This window comes from Argentina silus (assembly GCF_951799395.1).
Source record: "Argentina silus genome assembly, chromosome: 20".
In the NCBI taxonomy this organism is placed as follows: domain Eukaryota; kingdom Metazoa; phylum Chordata; class Actinopteri; order Argentiniformes; family Argentinidae; genus Argentina; species Argentina silus.
The window spans coordinates 6,172,725-6,193,341 of record NC_139674.1 but is presented as its reverse complement, the minus strand read 5'-3'; the positions used below and the strand labels follow the sequence as shown (position 1 = coordinate 6,193,341).

The following is a 20,617-nucleotide window of genomic DNA, read 5'->3' as shown; positions in this document are numbered from 1 at the left end:
CGACCTCTTGTGGTTGTTTCAGTTTTGTTTAGAGTTGTATCGGTCTTCCGACCGCTGGGTGGAGCAAAAGCTTCTTCTGGGTTTGATGGCCATCGTTGATGACGTTGTTTGTGCAGTTTGCATGCTGTGTGTTGCTCCGGCTATGTGCTAAACATTAAGGCACACATTTAGATTTTTAGGAACGTCTTATGTGCCTGATATTTTTTACAAGGTGAGTATGTTTGAGTCTTGACGGGAAAGCGTTTGCCTCTTAAACATAACCTGTCTGCGTCAAAAGACTAATTAATATTTGGGAGCTAGTAGCTTCTAGCTAGCCAGCTGGTTCTGGCTGCGACGACTCTATTCCGTTTGGCAGTTGCAATATAACTAACTTATTACGTTTGCTATAATATTATTGTCTTGACGTCGGTAACCTACTCCATTTATCCAGCTAGGAGAGTCTGAACTGTGGAAGTGAACCATGTCGCTTTACGACGACATGAGTGTCGCGACCAATGACACCAAGACCGAGGGCTGGTCCAAGAATTTCAAGCTTCTGCAGTCGCAGCTTAAAGTGAAGAAGGCTGCTCTGACGCAGGCCAAGGTTGGTTTCAACGCCAACACGGGCGGTCAGTGCCTGCTTGTTATTATTTCCTGGCCGATGTCCTGATGTTTAGGTCAATGATGTCAGTAGCTAAATTTCAGGGGATCCCCCGTTTTCTGAACAGGATCCCCAGACACACCTGCAGATGGGGAAAAAAAATGCATGCTTCTTCTTCAAGAATAATTAAGGTATCCATGGATGATGTGTGTGCTTCCCTCAGACTCAGCGGATGAAGCAGACAACTGTACTGGCTCCTGTCATTGACTTAAAGCGAGGAGGCACCATTGATGACAGACAGATCTCTGACACACCCCCACACATTGCAGTAGGGCTCAAGGTAATGGTTGGTTGTTTGTATGTTTGTGTGTGATAATGTGTGTATTAGACTGATATGTAACAGGTATTTGTTCTGCACATGTATTTCTCTCTCTCTCTCTCTCTCTCTCTGTCTGTCTGTCTGTCTGTCTGTCTCTCTGTCTGTCTGTCTGTCTGTCTGTCTGTCTGTCTGTCTGTGTGGGATGTTCCCCTCTTACTGTTTGAATGTGTTGTTTCTCACTGTGTGTGTGCGTGTGCGTGTGCATGCCTGTCAGGATGCCATGCCAGGAGGGTTCTCGTCTGGGGACGTGCTGATCCCCCTGGCTGATGAGTACGACCCCATGTTCCCCAACGACTACGAGAAGGTGGTGAAGAGACACAGAGAGGAGAGACAGAGGCAGAGAGAGCAGGAGCGACAGAAGGAGATTGAGGAGAGAGAGAAGTACGGGCTCCCGTCACTGCACAGTGTCAACCTCTTCCGGAGCACAGGAGAAGCTCACTACTCACTTGCCCCTCTACACAGTCATATTACGATAGTGGGGTTGACGCAACAAATCATTGTACAGGAGAAATATGGAGCTAACGATGACCACCAATGTCAGTCCTGTGCTCTCCCCTTGGCCTCATGAGTTTACACACTGTTGTGTGTCTGTCTGTCCAGGAAGAGGAAAGATAGACACGAGGCTGGCGGAGCTCCGAGCGGATTCTCCCGCTTCCCGGCGGCCGAGGGAGAATCGGATGAGGAGGAGGACTACGAGAAGGAGAGGAGGAAAAGGAGTGAGTGCCTTTGGTTCAACTGGCCTGGGCTGTACACACACACACACACACACACACACACTCTCTCACACTCACAACCAGCTGTCACTGGATGCTGCACTTGTGTTATGAAATAAGAGTGTCTCTCTCTCTTTCTCAGGTATGGGTGGAGCTGCCATTGCCCCTCCCTCGTCACTTGTGGATAGAGACCCTGGTATGGGCCATGCAGAATTTGCTTGTGTGAATGGGGCATGGTGTAGTATTGGTGTTTGCCCAGTAGATAGCACTGTTTTCAAATATAAGTGTGATAGCCGCTTGTGTATATCCAGTCTGTCGCCTTTCTCTTGCTCTTATGAGAATGTGCGTGTGTGTGTCGTTGTGTGTGTGCTTTGACACAGTGTTTGTCTCTCTTTCTCCCCCCCCCCCTCAGTCCCTGCCACCTCGTACCCCTATGAGGATGAGGTGCGTCCCCGTGTCTCTAAAGCAGCTATCCCACCCCCCATGTTTGACGAATCAGACCGGCCCCGCTCCCCACCCGGACCGACCAACTCATTCCTGGCCAACATGGGGTGAGGTCGACACGCACACACCCTCCACACACACTGTATGGTGCTTTAATGTGCTCATTGCATGTGTTACACTACAAGCTATAACAGAATTCTAAATAGTGTTGTGCTCTGTAACAAGTCATACATGGTAACGGCCAGTGTTAACCCCTGTGGTGCTAACCTCCTCCCTATCTGTCCATGTCTCTCCCCAGAGGTACGGTGGCCCATAAGATCATGCAGAAGTATGGCTTCAGGGAGGGCCAGGGGCTGGGCAAGCACGAGCAGGGCCTCAGCACCGCCCTGTCTGTGGAGAAGACCAGCAAGAGGGGCGGCAAGATCATCATCGGGGACGCCGCCGAGAAACGTAACTTCTCCCTCATCCCTCAACACTCATCTCTCAAACTCTCTCTCTCTCTCTCTCTCTTTTTTCTCTCTCACTATTACCTCCTCTCTCTCACTATTAACCCCCCCCTTTCTCTCTCTCTCTCCCTCTCCCTATTTCTCTTGTTACCTCTAATATGCATGATGTACATGATCCACCACTTCTTCCATTGTTTCTATTCTTTCTACACTATTGTCTATTTTTCCATTATCTCTGCAATAGTTCCCCCTGTCTCGGTCTCTAATCCACTTTCTCTACTAAATAAGATAACTTGCGGTTGTTGTTTAGTGAGCTTGTCCAGATTGTTGTTGTTATGATGTACTCACAGCGTAGGCCTGGAATAAACTGTCTTGGTTTCTAGTTCTAAGAGTATGGGTTATTTTGGCTGTGTTGTTGCATCATCCTTAGTGAATGTTTTTCAGTTGTATTTTTTCATCCATCAGGGATTTAAATTTAAATGTTTTAAACCTTCAGCATTTGTGTGTTATGTGATCATGGTTGTGTGTGTGTGTGTGTGTGTCACTCTAAGCAGCAGGACCCAGCCAGACCGTTGCAGCTGAGCCTTCAGGCTGGGGTTTGGGGGCTACAGGTTTGGCTCCACGTCATTTCTTCTCTCTTCCTTTCCGCGTCACATCCTGTCCAGGCCTGTCCACTGTCCCATGTCTGTGGCGTCAGTCTCAGTCTGTCCTCATCTCCAGCCCCTTTCTCCTCCATTTAGAGAGATCATTTTGTGCATCTCAATGTGGGTCAAGTTTCATATGGAACTAGAAATCACATTTATTTTGGGCTTACATTATGATGGTTGATAACCTATTATGTGTCATTCCAGCGCACCTTACCCTTCCTTACCGGCTCATCTTAAATTCAAGCTTTAACTATTAAAGTTATTAAGGTTCAAACAGCCTAATAATTGCACAGGACGTAAGGGAATGTGAGGCCACTGTCATGTTAGTCATTGGATAGGTGAAAGCTGTATTGAACGGTCTCCTCCCATGTAGCTCATTACCGCATAAAAAAGAATCCACCACTTCACTTTGCTTTCCAGCCCTGTCCTATCCGTAATTAAAGTCTATGGCCCTATCAAGGCAGCAGTTGATTGGCTGAAGTTAAGAGCAGTGGTCATTGAAGTCACATGACCCTTCTCTTTTTCTTTCTATCAGCGGACGCCTCCAAGTCCAAGTCAGAGGCCAATCCTCTCACTGAGATCCTCAAATGCCCCACTAAAGTTGTCCTGCTACGGGTGAGTGTGTGTGTGTGTGTGTGTGTGTGTGAGGACTGATTTTATATTTAAATGTAAATTTCTGGTAAGTGTCTAAGGTGTTAATAACGGGTGTGTTTGATGCAGAACATGGTTGGCAGAGGAGAGGTGGATGAAGACTTGGAAGGGGAGACTAAAGAGGAGTGTGAAAAATATGGCAAAGTCACTAAATGTGTCATCTTTGAGGTGAGACGTGTGTGTGTGTGTGTGTGTGTGTGTGTGTGTGTGTGTGTGTGTGTGTGTGTTGATGGATGGTTCTCTTTCAGCCGGTCTCTGACTCTGTGGGTGTTTGTGAAACCAGTTGTGCACATGATTGTGGTTAAACCATGTTTTCTCCTCAGATTGCGATGGTGACGGACGATGAAGCAGTGAGGATATTCTTGGAGTTTGAGAGAGTCGAGTCAGCCATCAAAGGTCAGCGCTTCTGTGTGTGTGTGTGTGTGTGTGTCCACTTATGGGTGTAAAGTTTACAGTGGGTCTGTGTGTATGTCCTTAAGAGGTTTGCATATGTGTGTGTGTGTGTGTGTGTGCATGGCTTACATCATTGGAGTAAGGATCATGTGGGTCCCAGCCTAAATGGGTTGTCCCAGATCAGAAAGCAGGTGAGACTGTCTCCCCTGGGTATTACATCACACCTGTCCCAGCAACCCACACCCCACATCTGTTACATCACGTCCTCTAAGGGGGACAAAGTGACCGACAATGGACTGTACACAACAGACTAGACACACACACCTGATGGGCCAGCTGGGTCTGGAAGTGCAGGAGTGCAGTGTCAACAAAGGTGTGTGTGTGTGTGTATTCCTGGTAAACTCGCGTGTAATGCGGACCTTGCACAACCCAGTGAGGTCATCCCGAGTTGTTGATAAGGTGATCTCTCACACAGACATCACACATTGAACAGAGTGCCTCTCTCTCTCTCTCTCTCTCTGTCTCTCTCTCTCTGTCTCTCTCTCTCTCTCTCTCTCTCTCTCTCTCTCTGTCTCTCTCTCTCTGTCTCTCTCTCTCTCTCTGTCTGTCCGTCCGTCCGTACTATAGATGAACGTTACACTGTATACCGTCTGTCTGGACGCTGCGTTCGGGACAGCGTTTGTGTTTTGATTGATAAGAGAAGGTCCGTCCTTGTGTAGAAGAGACTCTCTTGGAAGTGGAGTGATGTCACCGCTTTGGTTCTCACAGTCATGTGATCCGAAGAAGCTGCGATAAGCAGAGTGTTGTGGTGACAAAGCAGACTATCAGCGCGGTGCACCATCCCAAAGCCTCCCTCATAACGACCGTGTGTTTTGTGTTCACTGTCCGAACAAACAATTACAACCCAGTTTCTTACCATTTCTCGCTGATGACGCAAAGTCAGAGATATTGTTGTGTGACAACAACGTCTAAAAAAACAAAACATCCTCTGCACTGCAACATACTTTTTTTCTGGTATTTGAACCTAACGTAATATTAGTGTCTTCTCTGTTCTAGCTGTGGTGGATCTGAACGGGCGCTACTTTGGTGGTCGCGTGGTCAAGGCCTGCTTCTATAACCTGGATAAGTTCCGTGTGTTGGACCTGGGAGAGCAGATGTGAGACTGACCTGACCGTTGATCCGAACCGCTACGACCCGTTTCGCCCTCACCTTCGGACCCAATGCTCTGACACACACACACACACACACACACTGGTAATCACCAGTAGCTCTCATTGTGTATATAGCCCATACCTTTTATATTCTCTGATCAACAGCACAGAAGGGTTTCACCTGTAGTTTCTGCTCACTATACAATGTCCACATCCCTGTGTTGTGATATGATTGATTATCCTGTACAAGTGAATCCTGAAAATAAATGTCTCTTTTGTTTTAAAACTAGTTTTGTTCTTCTCTTACTACTTAAGTCTCAATTTCCTCATTGCCCACTCTTCTAGGGCAGTGCAGAGTCTAGGAAACCTAGTTTCCCTCTGTATGACATAACAGTGGCTTCCCACAGGACCAGACCCCCCCTGCGTACCATCCTAACATAGCCCAGCGCAGTGAAGGGGTACTGGGCCAGCGACGCTGGAAACACACACACCCCCCCCCCCAGCCTCATTCAGCTGTTATGAAACAGAGACAAAGACATGGGGGAGTTATATGATCACTCTGAGGAGGTTTAATTCAGTGCATGTTATGGAACAGCAAGTTGAACCCAAATGTGAGATCACTTATAGAGACACATGACTATTCAGACATATGGACAGAAAGAGAGGAGGGGGGTAAGAAGACAGGGGTGAGTGTCCAGCTCTAAGGTGCAGGATGTTGGGGTAGGGAGGGGGGTGGAGGTCTGAGTGAGGGTAATGAGGAAGAGGTGAGTCCAGGATGAAAAGTATTGGGTTTGTGCAGAAGTAGTTCAGTGAGGCTTATTGGGAGTGGGTGTGGAAGGGAAGAGGGGCTTGGAAGGAATATGTTGGGTTTGTGCAGACTAGAGGTAACAGCTCTTTTATTAGAGCAGGGTCTAAAGAGCTCAAACACTATGGGGGGATAGTGTTTGAGATCACGAATGTGAGGGATGGAGGGGGGGGGGCGGGGCGGGGGGGAGCGCATGCTTGGCTCATGCAGAAGGAGTGGGGTAGGGGTGGAGAGTCAGTGCTTCTAAGTCAACTCAATGCACTGTGCAGAGATCTTATATACACACTGGCAACCAGGACACTGGGCCGATCTTATATACTTATATACTCATTGGTAACCAGGACACTGGGCCTCCGTGCCACTCGCTATTTGGACGCTATTTAGAAAGCACTTCTCCAATTGGTGTCATCTTCTCGCAATGTCCTGTGTTGCTGCAATTCAAAATACTCACACGAAGACAACTAAACATGATGTCATCGTTGCATGTTGCTTCATTTGATAATTTTGATGAATATGATATTATTTGGTCCAGTATCAGTGCAAACAATCACAATTGAAATGACTCAGGAAGTGAATATTTACCGACTGCAAACGAGACTCCTTTGTTCATATATCTGAATTCTTTTGTCTAGTTGACTGTGTTAATGATGTGCGATTCTGCACGTGCACCGGGATATTCCCTTTATGGCAGAACCCTCTGACTCAATCAGCCTAGGCGAGATTTCGGTGCAGCTGCTCACATGTTCTCCTTTTTATTGTTCCTAACAATATTGCTTGATACCATATGTTTCATATTTTCCAGAATAAATAGGCTACAACATGTTTGTGTTCTAAGAGCATGCACCAATTCGTTGAAATTAGAATAGAATTTTAATGAATATAGTTTATATTGGCATGCATATTCCCAATCGTCAGTTTTTTCTTGGTATATCAATGCATACATACCATAATCATTTTATTATGATAGCGTACCTTGCCTAGAAATAATAATTACTAGTATATTTAATGATAATAATAATAATAATAATAATAATAATAATAATAATAATAATTAGTAGGTTGTCTTTATCAGCCACAAGGTGGAGCAGCCTGATCTACCATGCGCGCGGCGCGCCCCGGTGGAGTAGGGGCTGAGCGTCACCACTGTCACGTTGTTTCCTGCTTGGACGGTTTAAATAGAGGATTTGGGACACGGGGCGGTAGATTATTTCACCGGTACAGACTGAACAGTATTAGAGTAGACCTCCGCGCTTCGAGCATTCATTTGCCAAGATATTCTATTAACGGGCGACGACTCGTGGTTCAATATAGGGATCGATTGATAGCGGAACATTGTGATTTTATAACATTCTACTTCGGCGATCAGACCGGCTGAGATCGTGAGAGCATCTCGCCGGCGTTTATCGGGCTGATATTACCGGGAAACCGACAGTTCTCTCGCTTTTATTCCTCATTCTCCAAGGAATGCCCAGAGAGCTGACCCAGAACAGGATCCAAAAGATCTGGATTCCATCTAAGGATGAAAAACCTACAGTCCCCAGGAGATGTAAGTGGCTGCCCATCTGATTGATTTACTTTCATTTCAGCAATGTGCATCAAATCACACCTAGATTGCATTTTGCATCAAGTTAGGCTGGATATCATTGTATCACCACATTATCAGTTTAACATCATAATTTTATTGAGATACTTTGTATATTACATTTGCTATTGCATGTGTCGTATCCACTATGGCATAGTGAGTTTATTATGCACAGAAAGCAAAACTACGGATTCCAAACATTGGCACTATTCATGTAATTACTGCAGGCTGCAGCCCAATACATGTTCCTCGATCTCATGCTCTTGTCGGCTGCTTGCGCATTGGCAAGTTCTGCACGCAGGTCAGGTATTCAAACTTGATTACAACTGGACCGTGACGGAGGCTGTAGTTGCTATAGCTACCACTGATGAATAGACTTCGGGGGCTCCGCTCGCGACAGGAACCGGCGTGTAGGAGTGAGAGACGGGGGTGATTCCACATTCAGACGCAACTGATTGGATAAACCGGTGTGCGTTCGTATGGCGCGAGAATGCCAGTGGATTGGTTCCTAAAGAGCGGAGTCATCAACTCAACTGCGCTTAATTCATTGACGTCAGTTTGTCCTGCTCAGTTTGTCTTGATGCGTATCATTGGCTGAGGTGTCCGAGAAAGCATCATCTGCACTGCAACAGCTAAATAAGCTTGTAATGTTAATGGGCACTCAGTCTCTGATCAGCTGGCATCACAGGGTATGAGAAGCCTAAATCACTATAGCCTGTAATTAACACAGACACAGACACAGACACACACACACACACACACACACACTAGATGCCCTGCATTATTGTACTGTGCAAAACACAATCTGCCAGGAATTCCCAATGACTCACTTCCCTGAATTATCTTTCTGTGGACTAATTTCATGCCTAAAAATGGACCACTTGGGCAAGATTCAGTAGAACGTATACACAACCAAAGATCTTCTAGCCTAACACAACCATCTCTAAGCTTTATGATATCGCTGGTTAGTGGCTGCAGTAGCCAGGAGTCTATACAGGTCGACAGACACACCTTGACCACCTCTGGGAAGGGGTCTAGACAGGTGTGTGTGTGGGGGGGGGGGGACTAACACTGTGGGAATGAGCGAGGGATGGACTGTATATTTATGGTAGATGATGGTGGGTCTGTAAGAGGAGATGGGCGAGTGGAGAAGGAGATGGAGAATTATGGAGAGAGGGAGTGAAAGAGAGACAAGAGACAATCTGTATATCCAAATAGCTTGATCTGTTTTTCTGTTGAGACAGCACTGCGTTATGCAAAGGGGGATTAGAGAGGATAGGAGCGTGTGAATGAGAGAGCTCTGACGGAATGAAGAGCAGCATTGTTTACACCACAAGGGTTTTATGTCGCTTTACTTTGGCTTGAAATGGCACTCTCATTCGAACTACCTCTCTGAATGTGTGTGTGCTGTTTGTGTATAGTACCGTGTTGGAGTGTAGGGGAAGTGTGCCACATGGGCAGTGATGTGGAATCGATGCCTGTGTATGGCTGCGTTGCTTGGGCATGTGAAGGATCAGCACGTGGGTGGGCTCTGTGGGGGGTATTAAAGTGGCCTCAATCAGTCACTGAGGGACCCTGACCTCATTCTGTGGGGCTGGTGGGAGGAAAAGGGGTGGGGTAGGGGTCAAAAATGGGCCAGTGGGTTTATTTTGACTTGTTTTATGTATAGACTGGATATTGAACGTGTCTGAAATAGGGTTGAAATTCAGAACATGGGTCCTCAATTCAGGCAGCTATCACTCACTAATTGCTACATACTGTTACAGACTGTTCATATATGTAGGGGAGCCATTACTACGCAAAATTAAAAAGGTTAATTATGAGATTAAATAGGCTAATTATGTGCATAGATATTGAACTACATCTCTCTCTCTCTCTCTCTCTCTCTCTCTCTCTCTCTCTGTAGCGGGTGGGGGCCCACACCTGGCCAACCCCCCAACTGTCATTGTGATGGTGGGTCTACCGGCCAGAGGGAAGACCTACATGTCCAAGAAGCTCACCCGCTACCTCAACTGGATCGGCATGCCCACCAAAGGTACACAACCAACACACAGGACACATAAACAACCAACACACAGGACACATAAACAACCAACACACAGGACACATAAACCACCACAATCAGTGCTCATCATAATCATATTCCATATTCCTCCCAATATCCTAAAACGACCGTGTTCTAAGAAGCATTTATTTCATCTCTCTGCATTGTTGTATCCGTAAGAGGGTTTGTTGTGAATGGGAGGGTGGTGGTCGGGTTGTTTTTTCCAGGAATTGAAATTTCAATGTCCCATCCTGTTCCTTTCTGCGGTTGTTTTGGTTGGCAGACTTAACACAAATCCTCTCCGGGCTGTGGACTATGTTTCTTCTTCTGGAACATTGCGTTGACAGTAGTTTGTTTGCTCTGTGTTGTCTGTGCCTCCTCAGTCTTCAACGTGGGAGAGTATCGTAGAGAAGCAGTCAAGAACTACAGCTCCTACGACTTCTTCAAGGCTGACAACGAGAGCGCCGTGAAGATCAGAGAGTGAGTCCCCCTGCTGCCATCCTGCCCAGTTCACTCCTCAACATTGGTGTAGCTGAGTATACCTGAACGAAGCTAAACAAGATGTTTTTGTTCTCCTCCATAGACAATTAGCCTTAGCAGCTTTGAGGGACGTCAAGTCTTACCTAACTGAGGAGGGAGGCCAGGTCGCGGTGAGTACCCATCATTCACCTCTTCCACACATTGACCAATCACATGCTCTCTCTCACAACCACTAGTGTGTATTTTGAAATGGTTAAGAAAGAAGAAAAATTCCCTTGAAGTTAAATGTTCATTTTCGTTCTCTGTGTTTCAGGTCTTTGATGCTACGAACACGACTCGTGACCGACGAGACATGATCCTGGACTTTGGCACTGAGAACGGCTTCAAGGTTAGCGTTTCTATAGTTACCGGGGGAGGCCTCGACGCCTCTGACATGAACTGACTCAAACAAAAAGGTGTTGAAATGGCTCATACTGTGTGTGTGAGAGGAATGATGATGAAATGAGTCAACGGTTCTCTGTGTGCGCAGATCTTCTTCATCGAGTCGGTGTGTGATGATCCCAATGTCATCGCCACAAATATCATGGTGAGTCAGAACTGTGCGGCGTTTTATACTTGATTTTCTCTTCTGTAATCTAAAGCGTTACTCATGCAAAATGTGAAGAGAGAAATGTTTTGGTTGACGAATTATGTACCCAGAAGGTAGCCTGGGGGCGCTGTGTGGTGTAGCACACTAATGCGCATACGACATAATCGCAAGGTTCCTGGTTCGATTCCAACCCTCAACATATCTTGCATGTCATCCCTCCTCTCTCTCACCCATCCTTCCTGTCAATCTCTACTGTCTCTATCCCAATAAAGCAGAAATGCCCTAAAAACATATTTTAAATAACAACAAAAATGTAAAAAAAAAAAACATTGTAGCCTGGTAGCCAGCAGACCTAGCTTATAAATACACAGGATGCTAGTATTTGTGATATTGACACAGTATAACACGATAATGATCATTTATAACTCCATTATACATGAGTGGGTGTATTATGCTGTCACCTGACCCTCCACTTCCTCCCTGCACAGGAAGTGAAGGTGTCCTGTCCGGACTACCAGGACTGCAACAAAACGGACGCGATGGTGGACTTTCAGAAGAGAATCGAGTGTTATAAAGCTACCTACGAGCCTCTGGACCCTGACCAGTATGACAGGTAAGCCTGACACACACACACACACACACACATCACCTACTACACAACTATCGTCTGTTATAATCTGAGGAAGCCTGACACACACGCACACACACACACACACACACACACACACACACACACACACACACACACACACACACACACACACCTACTACACAACCATCGTCTGTTATAGGAACAGTTGAAACCCGGTCTGAACCTTCTCTAAACCCTTGTGCAGGAACCTGTCCTTCATTAAAGTGATCGATGTGGGCCGGAGGTTCCTGGTGAACAGGATCCAGGATCACGTCCAGAGTAAGATCGTCTACTACCTGATGAACATCCACGTCCAGCAACGCACCATCTACCTCTGTCGCCACGGAGAGAGCACACACAACCTGCAGGGACGACTGGGAGGAGACTCAGGCCTCTCCACCTGGGGCAAAAAGGTAGATGTGAACACACACACACACACACACACACACAGGCTACTACTTTGTTTTGCAGGGTTCTGACTCTCTCTTTTTTTCTGTCTATAGTTTGCGGGGGCTCTGTCGCGGTTCGTGGAGGAGCAGGACCTGAAGAATCTGAAGGTCTGGACCAGTCAGATGTGCAGCAGCATCCAGACAGCCGAGGACCTGGGAGTGCCGTACGAACAGTGGAAGGCCCTCAACGAGATAGACGCTGTGAGTCACATGCACACACATACACACACACACACACACACACACACACACACACACACACACACCCGACTGACTCACACACTCTCACTTTCTCTCTATTTATATATACCTTGCCTTCCCTTTGGCTGCGCCTCTCTCTAACCGAGGTGTGTGTTGTGTGCTCCTGCAGGGAGTGTGTGAGGAGATGACCTATGACGAAGTGAAGGAGAGGTTCCCTGAGGAGTTTGCCCTGAGAGACCAGGACAAGTACTACTACCGATACCCTACGGGAGAGGTATGTAACAAATGATTCATTGTCTGCATTGCATGTCTCACAAATGCGAATTTCATTGTCATAATTGTTACATCTACTGCAATGTGCCGATGACAAACGCGCTATAACCGGTGTGTGTGTGTCTCTCTCTCTCTCTCTCTCTCTCTCTCTCTCTCTCTCTCTCTCTCTCTGTGTAGTCGTACCAGGACCTGGTGCAGCGTGTGGAGCCTGTGATCATGGAGCTGGAGAGGCAGGAGAACGTCCTGGTCATCTGTCATCAGGCCGTCATGCGCTGCCTGCTGGCTTACTTCCTGGACAAGAGTGCAGGTACAGTAAGACTCCAACTCCAACTGACTCGTGGACTCAATGTCCCATGCGTCGCCTACTGTATGCTCTCAGTCCGAACCAAGGTTTACAGTACATGACTGACCTCTAACCCTTGACCCTGACTTGCCGTTCCAGATGAGATGCCGTACCTGAAGTGTCCGCTGCATACGGTGCTGAAGCTCACCCCCGTGGCGTATGGTGAGGACCTCCACTCTCCCTGAACTCAGACCGCATTAGCATGTCTGCGGTCGCATCAATGGTCTGAGCCGACGCGTAAGATGAGGTCTAAAAATGCATGTGTTTGTCTCTCTGTCGCAGGGTGCAAAGTGGAGTCCATCTCACTCAACGTGGAAGCTGTGAACACACACAGAGAGAGACCAGAGGTAAACGTCACATTCATTTGTGTGTCTTTCCAATTGGCAGATCCCATCCAACCATTGTTCCAGCCCTGTGAATGCCTAACTCTAACCTAAATTCTACTCTCTCTCCATAGGAGGGGAAGAGGGGTTCCAGTACTCTGATCAGGAGGAACAGTGTGACGCCCCTGACCAGCCCTGAGCCCAACATCAAGAAGCCCCGCATCGACGGGCTGGACGACACCCCCATCCACGAGGTGCCCAACTCACCCATGTCCCTCTGCAGCCCCTCACACCTCCCCCTGGCCCTGGCTGGACAGGTGAGACACACGCGTGCACGCACATACACACACACACACACACACTAAGACAAGCTACAGCAGAACATGTCATCCCTCTGCTCTAACCACCACTACACTATAACAGTCTGCCTGTACTATATGTTCACTGTTTAGGCACTCACTCTCCTTTTCTTCCTCACTCTCCTCTTCTTCCTCCTTTTTTCCTTCCTCCTCCTCCTTTTGTCTTCCCCCTGACCTAGCAGCACTGGCTAGGCAAAGTCTGCCTGTAAGTACATGCTGTTTCTCTTTCTTTCTCATACTCGTTTTTTCCCCATCCTCTCATCCCCCATATTAGGGTCATGAGACAGATAAACCTCAGTGTTCTATTTGAAGCACTGTCATACTTGCCCAATCGTTTTCCCAGCCTGGTTTCCCATAAACAGCCACAGAACATTGGGTTGTTATGAAAACTGGCTTGTTGCTTTCTGAGGAAGTCATGTAACACATGCCCCCTCCACCGCTCCCCCCCTTCCCACTCACTATGACCTCACATCCAGAGCAGAATTCCTGCCGGCATTCCTACTGGCTGATGTCAGAGCGTCACACTCGGTTACACCAGAAAAGCTGTCTGCACGTTACCACGGCAACCCCATCCTCACTGCCTTGTCACTCATTTTCTTGTCTTTTCTTTTCTTTTCTATTCTGCTTAAAGACGCACCATTCTTCACTATCTGAAAGTGGTCTCTCTGTTAGTCTTTCAAAGGTAAACAACACAACAGTAGAGTAGTGAGATAGCAGTTAGGTGTTGCTTATGCCTGATGGATTCCTGTATGATTGCTTGTGAGTGCTGTGTCTTGTCTGACTAGGCTCAGAACCATACGGTATGTTCAGATAGCGAGACAGATATGACTAGGCTGGGTGTTACCCACTCAGTGTCTGCTGTGCAGATAGACAGACAGGTGTGGGCAGTAATTATGTAAGGTGTGGAAAGATCCTGTCTGTCAAAAGAACACGTGTAGCACGCCAGAGTAGGCAAAAGTGCATGTGGGATGTGGGGAAATGGGATAATCGTTTTTGGATCCCACACTGTCTAAATGTAACTTTATTTAAAAAAAGGTTTGCGGTCATGGAGGCAATGAGACATTGACAGGATCTTGCCACTCTGAGCTCTAAAGAACAGCATTTGCCTGTCAGCCAGATGACTCGAGCTGTTCCATGTTTTGACCATTCTGTGTTTCTGTTCCTCCAGAACTTGAAGAGAAAATCAACTGACCGTCATGAAGTCCTGCAGCTTTGCCAGTGAGACTGCACCCCTTCCAGTATATCAACTGACCTGCTGACCCCAGTCCCCAGGAAGTGATGTCCGCAAAGAAGAGTGCTCGATGAAGTGCTCACTAAAAGGACATTTTTACATTTCTATTTGACTCCTTCTGCTTGCTGGACATCACATGACACCTCTGTTCTCCTTTTCCACCCAGACGTGAGAGTGTCTGGTCTAGTCTGGTCTGTGTTATCTGCCAGGGCTTCTAATTCACACACCTTGTTTCTGTGAGGAAGCAGATGAAGATAACCACTGTACATAGTGCTGTTGTACGCTTCAGAGAGAGATGAGGGCGAAGAGAGAGGTGGCCAGGCAAGGGAACCTTATGGTCAACTAATCCGTTTTTCTACTTAATCAAATAAAACCTCATGTAAAACTATATGTTTAACGAATGTGGTTTAAATGCTGACTCATCAAAGTTGACGTCGGTTCTCGCAGGGTTTTGGAGACAACTAGCGTGTCTTGACTGCCCTTCTTCTCCCACCTGGTGTTATTATTCTCGTTCCTTTCTCAAAGGGCGGTGTCATGACAACATCTCTTTGGAATTGTGGTTGAATTGTCCTGTGTTTCTCAGAAGAATCCAGTTTAGGCCGGTTAGAGTGACTACTATCTACACTCTCAAGGGCGTCGTTCAGGGGAGAACAGGAACCAGACCCGAGGATAGAGCTCTCTATTTCCTGACATGCTCAGAAGGACATACATGTACACACTTCTGAGACCGTAGTAACGAACCATGTCCACATTTTTAAAAACATATGGAATCTTTTAGTTTACGTGTGCACATGTGCTACGAAATGAATGGTTATTTTGCACAGCAAAGATGGGATTTTAGTGATGTTGAGCGTGTGTGTGTGTGTGTGTGTGTGTGTGTGTGTGTGTGTGTGTGTGTGTGTGTAATGTATGTATGTATCCATAGAGACACCGTTCTCTCTTTCTTTGTCTTTATTACATTATGATCAATCTATGACCTAGAGTGCCTAGTGCTTGTCCTGCAAGCTCAATGCTGCTTCTGTATCCATACATATCTCTTAGACCTGCAGACAGATACTGCCGTACTCTCTCAGAATATCTAACATTTTACTGTACAACGTCTTTTGTTATCATTTCAATGTTTATATTTTTTGTCATTTCAAATATCTATTTTCTTTCCTTCTGCTTGGTTTTGATATCAGTGCCGATCATCTGTTTGCGCAGCGGTTACAGGATATATCTGTTTGGGGGTGTGATCAAGGGGAGAACCATGTTCAGATTTGCTAACCTGTGTGAGCACTTTTATTTTTGTTAACAATTATTGTTCTTTTAATTAAGAATAGCCTTTGTAAATAGTAATGTAAATATGGTAGACCTGGGAGGGAACTGATTGGACAGTATAGTACAGTACAACACTGTTTGGGATGTCTTAAGTGGAACTGTCGAGATTATTTTGTACTGCTCTGATTGGCTGATTCATACCTAATGGAGAGCATGATCGATAAGAGAAAAACTGTGTTATAAAGGATATAAACTTAATGGCAGTAATACTTTTGTTAATTTGTTTGATTCTGATACTTGAATTTTGTTTTTTGTAAAAAAAATCTTTTCTTAAACTATTTATTTATTTGTATGTAGATTTCGACTATTTGTTTGGAGCGAGTGTCACCTTGTCTTGTCTTGAGTACTGTGTATGACTTGAGGACACCAGGACAGCCTCTGAGAGGACAAGATGTGTATATTGTGCATTTGCTGGACCAATAAATTATATCCGGAAGAAGAAGCTATCTTGGTGTGTGTAATTTATTTTTATGGTAACACATTAACGCGGTACTTCCATCCTACGCACATAGTTTGTTGGAGAAAACAGCTATTTTAAGAACTAACTACTCAAACACACTTAGTTACACCACCATATACAGGTGTGGTTATGAAACAACACATCATTATAGAATGTCTCTGCTTATTTATGACAGCATAATAGCATATACTTTACACACTGATGCTGGGAATGTATACACACACTCTCGAAAGAGTACAAATTAAACAGAAGTAGGTGGTAAACGGAAGTAGAAGTAGGTTCAGAAGTAGGTGTTGAATCGGTCACTATTGCTCATACTCTAGACTACTGCTACTCTTTAGCATAATAAGGACAATGTAAACCATCCATCTGTGGACCAAGTCCATTCCTCTCTCCCTTGTCCTCCCTCTCCCCCATCCTAACTCAATCCCCCCCTCTCACCTGCTCCCCACATTTTGTCCAGACAGGATAGCATTCAAGTACTCAAAGGACCAGCCTACTCTGCAACAAAAGTTCAGAATCCCAGCCCTAGACTAGGTGCATGTGGTGTGTGTGTGTATTATAATGGGGTCAGTGTAATCCCTTTGCTGGGGAGACAGAGGTTCCAACCTTTCTCTCTTCTACAGTCTAGACAGATAGAATAGTGTCCCTCGCTGGGCTGGATGAGCTTAGCATGCAGGCCTCTGACCTTCACACCTACATCCATGTACAATATAAGCCGATAGCTCTCACCCCATACCCATCCCTAGTGGAAAGGGAAAGGGAAAGAGTGACAGCACTCTCCACGATATATAGAGGTTGTGAGGTTTATTACGAGGCAGGTTTATTATGACGTTGGTGTTATTCTACAAAATAACCAGTTGTCGCATGCCTGCAATACACCTGCATGACATTCAGCCTCCAAGTGTACAGCGGTGTTGTTTTTTTCGCTTTTTAAACCCCTCTAACTCAATCTGTAACCCAATCTATCTTTTGTATTTCTAGGCCACCTCCCTCCCTTTGACCTGGTGAGCTAGAGTTCCCACACATGGGCCCATGTCATGTGAAATACCTTAGATAGAGCAGAGAGTTAATATGTGACCACAGTCACGTTTGCTTTTTAACTCATATGGAAAGTAGCCACCACAGGCCGTGAGGCAATACTGTATGTGTGTCAGTCAGAGTCCAGAGTCAACTCACCAATCATCCATACTGAGTTGAGGAAGTACTGCATTGGTTACTAGTACTGTTATTGGTCTAGTTTTCTCTACCAAATGCAGCAGCAGTTCCACTATGACAGGGTACAGTTTACACACAGTTGGGTGTATGCAGAAAAAGAGCAGGGAACAATGATTGAATGGTATTCAGAGCAAGTATTCAGAGCAAGTGATCTGGGCATGGTTAATGGTTGCTGTTGATAGTGTTAGTGGACAGCATTGTTGTTGTTGTTGTTGTTGTTGTTGTTCATTCAGATGAGGCTTATTCAGGGAGCGTAGGGTGATGTAGAGTGTGTGCTGCACTGTTCCAAAACCAGCCAACTGACACCTATGCTGCTGGCCAGCACTTACGCATACACACACACACGCGCGCACACACACACACACACACACACACACACACACACACACACACACACACACACACACACACACACACACACACACACACACACTCACACCTCTTGTTAACTCTGGCAGATGCTACCATCTGACTCATAGGCTAGGCTGAAGTGGTAGAGAGACGGGCAGTGAGTTGGCTGGTGTATTAGTCGGTGGTCGGAATGCCTATGTGACTGCTCTCATGTACGCCTCTCTCTCTGTCTAGTGGCATGAGCTCAGACACACACACACACACACACACACACACACACACACAGACTGGTGGAAAGTTGCAGAACTTTGCATTGGATTTTGCATACCCATTACCTAGCTGGTACTGCATGATTGTTTGATAGAGTTAGATGCACTTCTTAGGCAGTCATTTTACGTGACAGATACCTGCATATCATATATCCTCTCACCTGTGTGTGTCTTTACCTACAGTAAGGTATGATGAGCCCTGGGCTGGTGTGTGTGCATGTGTGTGTGTCAGGGTTAATCTCTGTGGGAGAGAAAGAAAAGCTGCAGAGTCAGAGACATGATAGGAACATGTGGTTTGTTTAACTCTCCCTGCTAAGCCAACGCTCCACAAATAGAACCCTAATACTAATACTGTGCTAACGAAGGATTGAGACCGTCAGTCTTTAACCAATCATGTTCTGTGTTGACAAGTATTGCTACATTTCTAATTAAACCACTCTTCTGTCATTTCCCCTAGGGCAGTTTACATGTATTTGTTTAGTTTAACATGTATTTGTTTGTTGGCAAGTCTCCCCCCCCCCCCCCTCTCTCTCTCTCTCTCTCTCTCTCTCTCTGATGGTCGTGTCATGACTCAGCTCTCTGTCCTCTATGAGGTGATTAGCTCTACCTTGTTAAGAGATCATGTGATCATGTTCTCTCAGGCCCGCTAATATGGACATGCAGTAATCAAAACGGTTTAAACTCAACCATCTGATCTAGCTTACACCAGCATTGACACACACACACAGACACACACACAGACACGCACGCACGCACGCACGCGCACACACACACACACACGAGTGCAACCACACACGCACGTACGCACACCTAGACTTCCAAATTGAGTCATGATCACACCACCTTGTGACCTAAGGCGTCATCGGCTGTAAACAGATCTTTATGTCTTTACTGTTTTACTGCTACGTTGAATCACAACACACACACACACACACACACACACACACACACACACACACACACACACTCTCTCACCCACAAGGCATTTGTTTGTCTAACCTGCGTGGCTGTCTGTAACCCTAAAAGGACACAAGCAGCCAGACGAGAGTCACACACCCATCTCCTTCATCCCTCTCTTTTGTTGGGGAGTCAATGATGGAGAGATTTCAGTGTGAATGGAATCGGGGAACTCATTCAGCAAGCCCTGAATAGAGCAGGCCTGATAGAATAGCCTGTTGACTGTATTGTACTGTACTGTACTGTATGTGATTACGCCAAGTTGCCAACTGAGAAAAAAATAGCCTGTTTGCGTGCAAACTTAGGTGCTGTTTCTCTCTATCTATCTCACTAGATTCAACACTTACTGGACAACAGTCAGAGCTATCACCTGGCACAGGCAGAGAGAGACAGAGGGACAGAAAGACAGATTGATAAGCAGACGTCTGTTGTGTTACAGAGAATTGGTTCCCTAACTGTTTCGGTATTGCAACTTCATTAAAAATCAAAGTCAGTGTTTCAAGTTACAAGTCAGTCTCAAGATATGACTGAGTTGCAACCAGCTAGTCAAGTTTGTCCTGATCCACCACAGTGGAGGGGAAGATCATAGTCTGGTAGAAAGGTTGAGGAATTTGGTTGTGTGTGGTTGTTGATGGTTGACCTTAGTTTTAAGCTGCTTGCTAGGCAATGGGGGAAGTGGTTGGAACCAGTGATATGTGGTGGTATAGTAGTACTGTAGATCTTTGAAATAAGCGGTTGGGGGTGACCTGGGGAACAATGAGGCAATGTAGGCTTAGAGCCCTGTTATATCACTGTTCCACCTCCTCAGTACAGGAGCAGGCCATACCTGACTAAATGGGTTAAGGCCTTCTGACTCTAATAGGATTGTTCCCGCAGAGGGCAGAGCAATGCCAACTGGCACCAAAACACATCACCATGTATGTGTGTGTGTGTGTGTGCGTATGTACACGTGTGTGTGCAAGTGTGTGTGAGTGCGTGTGTGTGTGTGTGTGTGTGTGTGTGTGTGTGTGTGTGTGTGTGTGTGTGTGTGTGTGTGTGTGAAAGACAGTCTTTCACCCCATCTTTCTCTCTTCTCAGTTTCAGTCGCTCTCATTGTCTTCCCACCTTTTTCCAAGAGCGAGTGAGCCCCGCCCACCCAGGGGTACGTGAGCTTCGACACATCGCTCGGTGGGATAAATTATTCAGCCATGAGAGAGGGAACGAGAGAGGACAGGGGAGGGTGGGTGGGAGTGAAGGGAGAGATCATGAGGTAGAGAGAGGGAAGAAAAGTGAGAGGATGATAAACGGGGGATTCGAGAGGGCGGAGGCTTTAAGGAGTACGTGAGTTT

The 20,617-nt window shown here is 46.2% G+C and overlaps 2 protein-coding genes across 6 annotated transcripts; both read left to right on the top strand.

The window, feature by feature from the left end:
• Nucleotides 1-87: 87 nt before the first annotated feature.
• Nucleotides 88-5,671, top strand: rbm17 (RNA binding motif protein 17). Of its 4 annotated transcripts, none has more exons than XR_014554826.1 (13): nt 88-211; nt 431-583; nt 804-920; nt 1,174-1,340; nt 1,564-1,675; nt 1,815-1,868; nt 2,085-2,223; nt 2,415-2,566; nt 3,117-3,173; nt 3,745-3,824; nt 3,930-4,028; nt 4,184-4,256; nt 5,310-5,671. XR_014554826.1 is itself a non-coding variant. In XM_083692393.1 (13 exons), the coding sequence occupies exons 2-13, from the start codon at nt 461-463 to the stop codon at nt 5,411-5,413; spliced, it is 1,281 nt and encodes a 426-aa protein (XP_083548519.1). In that variant the 5' UTR covers nt 88-211; nt 431-460; the 3' UTR covers nt 5,414-5,671. The 4 variants fall into 4 exon arrangements, 2 of the variants coding, with proteins under 2 accessions (XP_083548519.1, XP_083548518.1); XR_014554827.1 differs by having other exon boundaries at nt 3,114-3,173; XM_083692393.1 differs by having other exon boundaries at nt 1,560-1,675.
• Nucleotides 5,672-7,433: 1,762 nt separating this feature from the next.
• Nucleotides 7,434-16,480, top strand: pfkfb3 (6-phosphofructo-2-kinase/fructose-2,6-biphosphatase 3). Of its 2 annotated transcripts, XM_083692390.1 has the most exons (16): nt 7,434-7,755; nt 9,698-9,826; nt 10,219-10,315; nt 10,419-10,485; nt 10,629-10,703; nt 10,845-10,901; nt 11,393-11,517; nt 11,741-11,948; nt 12,039-12,185; nt 12,355-12,459; nt 12,636-12,765; nt 12,901-12,963; nt 13,084-13,148; nt 13,259-13,441; nt 13,666-13,688; nt 14,115-14,634. In XM_083692390.1, the coding sequence occupies exons 1-16, from the start codon at nt 7,674-7,676 to the stop codon at nt 14,167-14,169; spliced, it is 1,611 nt and encodes a 536-aa protein (XP_083548516.1). In that variant the 5' UTR covers nt 7,434-7,673; the 3' UTR covers nt 14,170-14,634. The 2 variants fall into 2 exon arrangements, with proteins under 2 accessions (XP_083548516.1, XP_083548515.1); XM_083692389.1 differs by lacking the exons at nt 13,666-13,688; nt 14,115-14,634 and adding an exon at nt 14,652-16,480.
• The last annotated feature ends 4,137 nt before the right edge of the window (nt 16,481-20,617 follow it).